General features: G+C 34.3%; 1 protein-coding gene across 1 annotated transcript; it reads right to left on the reverse strand.

Annotated features, from left to right (window-relative positions):
* Positions 1-1,015: 1,015 nt before the first annotated feature.
* Positions 1,016-5,036, reverse strand: LOC144545197 (protein DETOXIFICATION 42-like). Its single transcript, XM_078293789.1, has 12 exons — positions 4,920-5,036; positions 4,398-4,610; positions 3,968-4,161; positions 3,575-3,710; positions 3,396-3,492; positions 3,192-3,292; positions 2,526-2,689; positions 2,080-2,151; positions 1,857-1,973; positions 1,676-1,771; positions 1,455-1,576; positions 1,016-1,283 (listed from the first exon to the last, which is right to left on the reverse strand). The coding sequence occupies exons 1-12, from the start codon at positions 5,029-5,031 to the stop codon at positions 1,247-1,249; spliced, it is 1,461 nt and encodes a 486-aa protein (XP_078149915.1). The 5' UTR covers positions 5,032-5,036; the 3' UTR covers positions 1,016-1,246.
* Positions 5,037-6,870: the final 1,834 nt, after the last annotated feature.

Raw genomic sequence — 6,870 nt, forward strand, 5'->3', positions numbered from 1 at the left:
ACTTGTGCGCTTCTTTTATGGCTTGCTAGCTCCTTCCATTATTCAATTAAACCCACTATACTTATTTAAAAACTGAGTGAAATACGAATAAGCAGACAAAAACCAAACATCCAAAATGAAATAACCTGGATACTTGCATGAACAATTGCACAAGAATGAGCGAGTTGTTCCTGGGTATTTGTGTTGAGTATCACACAAGCTGCTAGGCTCTAATCAAATTGCATGAGTTGTTTGAAGAATCGTGTATTAGTCAGAGGGCTTGTGTAACCCTCCTGTTCTTCTTCTTCCTCTTTTTTCGCTTCAGCAGAGAATAATCTAAGTGAAATGAAGGGCTTCAAAAAGTGTATCGATGGAATAAAAAATAGTGCAAAACCCAGGATGGTCTCTTCCTGCTGCTCTCTACCCTTTTTATGGATTTATGGACGACTTAGGAAGCAATTCAACTCAATCGGGAAGGAAATCTGATGAATTTGGTAGGTTTTATGCGGGTTGTAGGAAATTTCCTACGGGTAGTAGGATTCTTAAATTGCGCCACTTCTTCATAAATTTCTAGGGTTTGAGTTTCCTTCAACCCTCACAAAAAATCCTGCGGGTTGCACAACTATTGGTCTCAGTGGAATTTCTCTACGTGATGCAAACATGAACCCTGTGGGTAGTACAAATGAATCCTGTAGGTAGCAGAAAAAGTCTTGCAGGTAGTACAAATGAATCATGCGGGTAGTACAACTAATGTACTAGTACTATTGTTCTGAACAACTATTTACCTTTTTAATACCATGTTGAATTTAACTGTTTATATTTCAGTTATTCATTTCTGGTACAAGTAATTGTAATTTTTCTACTGCACATTTCAAATTGGTACAAAGAATGCATGGATGTGTTATTAAATTAGTACATGTCCTGTTTGATTATTTTGTACATGATTTCACTGTTATTTTTTCACAGATACAAAGCATATCTGTTATATATGTTTGATAGTAGGTGTTGTGAGAATAGATCATGTAGGTGTATATCAACAACAAACAATTATTATGAAAATATTACAAGGGGAATACTTGTAAAAGATATAAGCCCCTGCAAGCATCCATAGCCACATCAATGATATATGCTAGCTAGGTGCTGATCATATATATAATCAATATCAAAACTCGTTCAATTTCATACAGCATAAAGGAGTTATGCTACAAAAGAAATATTTATTATATATATATATATATATATATAGATCCTCATATCACTGGGATTTTCACAGAAAAGACCACGGACCTGCTGCTGTTCCCATCCTGAAAACAAAAAACCATAAAAGAAATTTAAATAAAATACTTTTAGTTAGTTTTTTATGTTCATTAGTTTTCTATTTTGTGGAGATATTTTCGAAGAGATTTTCAAAACTTGTTTGAATATATTAGGAACATCTTTACAATGCGTCTTCACCCTTGTACTGTTGAATTTACCTCCAAGTGCTGGCAAGAGTGCGGAAAACCATGTACAATGCGAGAGCAATCCAAATCCCAATATATCCATCATGCATCGAAAGAACTATAATGCAAGGAACACTTATTGCTGCCACACCAACCTATGGAGGAATTGATTGATTTTATGAATTCAGAGACACTGAAAGTTTTCAAGACAAATGTGGATTAATAAAATATAAATTTGAAATGCATGTGTGAACCATGGAATAAGCAGAGAAGGTGTAGTCTGATGCTCCAAAATTGATGCCATCAAAGACAAATGCCACAGAGTTAACTGTTTGTAACCCTGCAACAAACTAAAAGAAGAAAACAATTATATATATTATGAGCTACTGAAAAACTTAATTAATGCTAAAAGGGCATAATGTTTAAAAGTGTTACCGGAATGGACTGATGAACTACTTCAATAACATCAGCATCCTTGCCAAAAATGCTGGCTCCAAAATGCAAGACGATCCCAAGAAAAACAGAGAGGCATAGTCCCAAAACTATGCTCAACTACAAAGAATGAGAGCTTTGATTAATGAAGAACACAATATTTTTTGTTGCTGTAAAAAATAAAAATAGTTAAGCTCAGCAAATTAAGAACCTGTGTATAGAATACCTGTAAAACACGGGCTGTAGATACAACCACCTTGTAATGGTCAGACTTGGCAAATGCTGCTGCTAACATTGCCTACATGTCAAAAATTACGGAATCTTAACTCAAAAAAAATCTTACTGATTAAACTAACACAATGATCACCGGAACCCCAACGATAACTTTTACACTAGTATTGGAAGTATGGCAAAAAGATATGCCATTATTAATGGCAGCAAATACTGGACCCATTGTGAAGCAGCTTCTTTTATTGATCTTTTTCCTGCAATGCTTCCTGTAGAAGATACTTCTTTCTTTTGAACTGAATGGTCACACTCAAAGACGAGAAACAAATTCTATGATGGTCACACTCACACTTTGGGTTTTGAACTTATCAGTTCTTAAATTATTGACATTTTAGATTGTGGATATAGCTCGAGCAGTATTATAGTAATTTATTAATTACGTACCTGGCCAGCGACAGCAAGTCCATCTGCTAGAAGTGATGTAGACATCCATATTTGATTACTAATTTGAAATGCGGCCATAATAGTGTCTCCCTGCCGAGCTGCTAGTGATGCAGCTAGTGTTACGCAACCTGTAACTGCTATAACCCTTCCAAGTAGCATGAATCCTAACACAGGTAAACAAAACAAAAAAAAAAATTAACTTATCATTGTTAATAGAACTATAAAATTTGTGTCAGAAGCACCAAAATGCTTACAAATTGTATCTATCTCATTTGCATACAGGGCCCAAAATATCAAAAAAATAAAAATAAATAATTAGCAAGTCCTGCAGGATGGACTGAAATTAAATTTAGGATATTATTGTAACGAGGGAAATTTTGCTGAAATATTGGTCCATTGGAATATTAATGATGAACCAAGCGAGAGAGTAAATGAAAGGCTTATTGATTTAATTAGTAATATTAGTCTTAAGATTTGTCTAATGTAGATGATTAGTAGATTTATACATCCATAACAAATAATTTAGTATCAGGATGCTATTATTATCTATTATGGCAGGTGCTACACAACCACAGTTTTCATTAAGTTTCATTTTTATTCTGCTAATGCACAAGTCAGGTAGGCATATCAAATCAAAATGAATTGGTTTAATTATTCAAGATTTACCGCATCCAAGAAATCGACGGAATTTGAGTGACTTGATGCTAGGAGGAATGATATCAACTCGACGTACCAGTGTGAAGAACAGTATAAGTGTAATCAGGTACCTATAATGAATAGGTGGGGTAAGATACGATTGTAACCATAGTATCCAATTAATTATAGTTACATGAAGACATACATAAAGACATAATTTAAACCAAATCTTACTGGGAAAAGACATGGGAAATAGCAGCACCAGTAACACTCATATGAAAAACAAAAACCATAATTGCTTCCAGTATTATGTTGATTACATCCCCAATAACTGCACAAATACAAATCAAGTTAATAACATACTTCACAGGGAAGTCATAATTGTTGTTTCGAATATCATATAATTATTATACCAGTAGCATAAAGAGGGGTTTTTGTGTCCTTAAATCCCCTAAATACTCCTATCATTGCCAATTGTAGAAGAACAGCTGGAGAGCCAAGTGATCTTATCGTCAAATAACGAAATGCAAGTCTCCGCATTAGCTGGCTCTGTAATTGAGAAAATTTAAACCCATGATGTCATTGAATAATCATATTCACCCTAAATCATTACTAATGAATAAGCCATAAAATAATAGGCAAAAACCAAGTTGATCTACTCTCTGTATTAAATGGATGAAAAATTGAAAATAATATACATTCTGCATGGCTAATAATAATAATATGTAAATTTGAAAATAATCAACATAATACCAGCTCCATCTGCGTGATTTCAATATTTATAAACTAAGAAAAAGATTACTTACAGGCTTTCCACCCGTCATAAGGAGTATGCTATATTTGGCAGTAAGAATTAAAAGGAATGCCTGAATAAGTCCCAGAACTGCTCCAACAATCAGAGCTGAAGTGACTGAGGGGATGTACTTCCTCTTTCTTGCACATTTTGGCAAACTTTCATAGTTAGTTCCAAACGCATTGCCGCAATTTGAATTTTTAGAATCTGTAAAGATTGAGGTATAAGCTAAAAAGAATAAAATAAAAATGATTTTGCAGCATAACTCATTGAGGCAATCTTTTCTTATTCAATATTATTTTCTCTGCTGTGTCTTGTTTAATGAAGACTTAAATTCTTTCGTACTTTGTATTGGATATATGTGTGTGTGTGTGTGTGTGTGTGTACACATATATGGATTTACAATCAAAATTGCAATTCCTTGAGGTGGAAGACAAATGTACCCATTAAAGGAGGCATCTGTGTTGGTTCAACGTGAATACTTGATTTGGAAATTTCCAAATCTCCAACTTTTTGTTCTTCAGTATCACAGTTAATGAGTGCTTCTTCCTCAGCTACAAATGAGGTAGTAACACTGACAAGAGGATAGATGAAAACTTTTGAAATTTGGTTGAATATTGCAACTGACACCCCTACTGCTGCCACCTCAGACTTTCCTGCAATTAATGCAATTTGTAAATATGTAAATATACATCCATGAGTGTACTAACTATACAAATATTTATAAAGATTGAAGTCGTGTATCAGCAGCCAGGAGGCTCTATTGTTTATGAACTGATTGGTGTTTTCTTCCCAAGTATATTAATATTAAGGATTGCATGCTGCTTATGTTGTTAATTATATAGATAAGTTGTTCATGTGCTGTTGATGGAGGGGTCATTTGTCAAACCAATAAATACATTGAATTAATTACAAGACCTATATAGTTGATTAAATATTTGGCCTGAAAAGGAAAAATAGGAAACCTATTTGGCCCATGAATGCGGTGTCAACTAGTGAAGCAATTGGATCAGCTGCCAGTGACAGTGAGGCAGGAATAGCAATGCGCAGTATTTCTGAACCTATATCGTCAAGCATGAACACACGGCTGCAAGAAAAGCACACAATCAGATTATATTTCTGTTTTGCCTTGTGAACACACGGCTGCAAGCAATGCGCAGTAATCTTACCATTAAAGAAGAAAAAAAATTATCTGATAAGAAATTAGGAAAATTTACGCAAGAGCAAAGCTACTGTATGAGCATGAAAGTGACGTGAGTTGGAAAAGTTCTAGAAGATGCATGGTAGTCAGGTTGTTCTGTTGTACACTTGAATTATATATTTCCTTATCTTTTGGCACAATGGTTAATATTCATTCATGCCAAAAATGTTCATCAACTATTTTCTTAAATAAAATGAAGGGAAACAAATAAATTAAATTAAAATACCTCAAGTTCAAGACAAAAAGGTGAAGGCCTGTTTTCCGAGGCAGACCTAAGGAATGCGTGGAAGAATTTCCTGGACTTGAGTCATTGTCACCTTTTGTTGCATCAACCATTGCCATCTCCATGACAACCATCTCATGTTTTGATGCTTCTATTGTAACTCCTATTGCATCTGGTGCCACCTTCTCATGCATTGTCGCCTCTGTTGCCACCACCTTTACGGCCGTGTCATTCTCGTATCCATTAATGGTCACCATTGGTATTCTTTGGCAAACACTGATGTCGTCTGATCTTTTGGTTATTGAAGAGTGCACCAATGGATGATTCCAACAGCAGTGTGGTAAGGCTTTTTATGGGCATGCATACTGAAGTTTGTCAGTACAAGTTGCATAAAAAATAGAACTTCTAGAACAACACGTGTCAAAAAGGTTCTAGATTGGTGGAAGGAGAAGCAATTCAATTTCTTGAAGGAAATGAAAATGGCCGTCAGTGGCTCTTCCCATAGAGTAGACAAACATGAATTAAACAAATTAAAAAAAAATGTAACAGTGGTTTTGTTATCAACACTTTTTTTACCATCTCTGTCTTAAATGAACTGGACATATCTATCTTACTGTAATGTACCGTTTGATTTTGATGGAACGGTCTGGATCACAAGCAAGGTAACTTCAATTAAAAAAATTGTTCGAGGAATATAGGTTCTTCATTACTTTTTAATTTTTTATTCTCCTGGATTGGTGATGGAATATTATATAATGTAACAAAATTCTAAAGTTGTTTATTAAACATTTTAATATACATTTGTTCTTGTTTAAGACAAGTAAACAATTAATTGATAATTCAAAATTATATAGCCGCAATTTGAGTTGCATATCTTTCAATTACTTCTCATAACCAGATTAAAATGAATTTATGTAATCACCTTGATATAAAAGTTAAATGAACTTGCTCTCTTCCCATAAACTATATAATCTTGCATAGACATGATTTGCTATTAATAAGGATACAAAAAGTGCATGTGAATTGACAACTATGAACATACTACAGAAGTGTAAGGTGCATGTGAATTCTACCTTGGGATGGATTGGTCCGGATTCTGATCGGGTCCCAATCCAAACTAAAATTTGGAGTTACTTATCCTGATCTAAGGATGGATTCGTCCGGATTGTGATCGGGTCCCGATCCAAACTCAAATTTGGAGTTACTTATCCTAATCTCAATCTCACCCCCCCCAGATCACCACCACACACACAATCGAATTTTTTTTTCTTTTAGAGAACTAGTCTTTAATCTAGTGGCATGGATTCGAAACCTGGATGGGGAAAAATCCTTTATTATAATAATAAGGGTATTAAATAGTTGGGTGGCTTGATCTCCAACCTTTACTCAAAACAAAAAAAAAATGTTTCTTTTCATCACTATAGGAAAAAAACCAACATATCTTCTAATTTTTTTTTTTGCTATATTGCACTATCATCAACTACAAATGGTT

This window comes from Carex rostrata, chromosome 27 (genome assembly GCF_964058835.1).
Source record: "Carex rostrata chromosome 27, lpCarRost1.2, whole genome shotgun sequence".
Lineage (NCBI taxonomy): Eukaryota > Viridiplantae > Streptophyta > Magnoliopsida > Poales > Cyperaceae > Carex > Carex rostrata.

What these genes read in the sequence shown, in the direction of transcription:
- LOC144545197 (XM_078293789.1), bottom strand. Translation starts at nt 5,031, where the DNA reads ATGCTTGACGATATAGGTTCAGAAATACTGCGCATTGCTATTCCTGCC. An exon ending in CCTTCTCTGCTTATTCCATG is followed by an intron (nt 1,577 to 1,675) that starts GTTCACACATGC and finishes ATTCCTCCATAG; the next exon opens with GTTGGTGTGGCAGCAATAAG. An exon ending in ACTCTTGCCAGCACTTGGAG is followed by an intron (nt 1,284 to 1,454) that starts GTAAATTCAACA and finishes TTTTGTTTTCAG; the next exon opens with GATGGGAACAGCAGCAGGTC.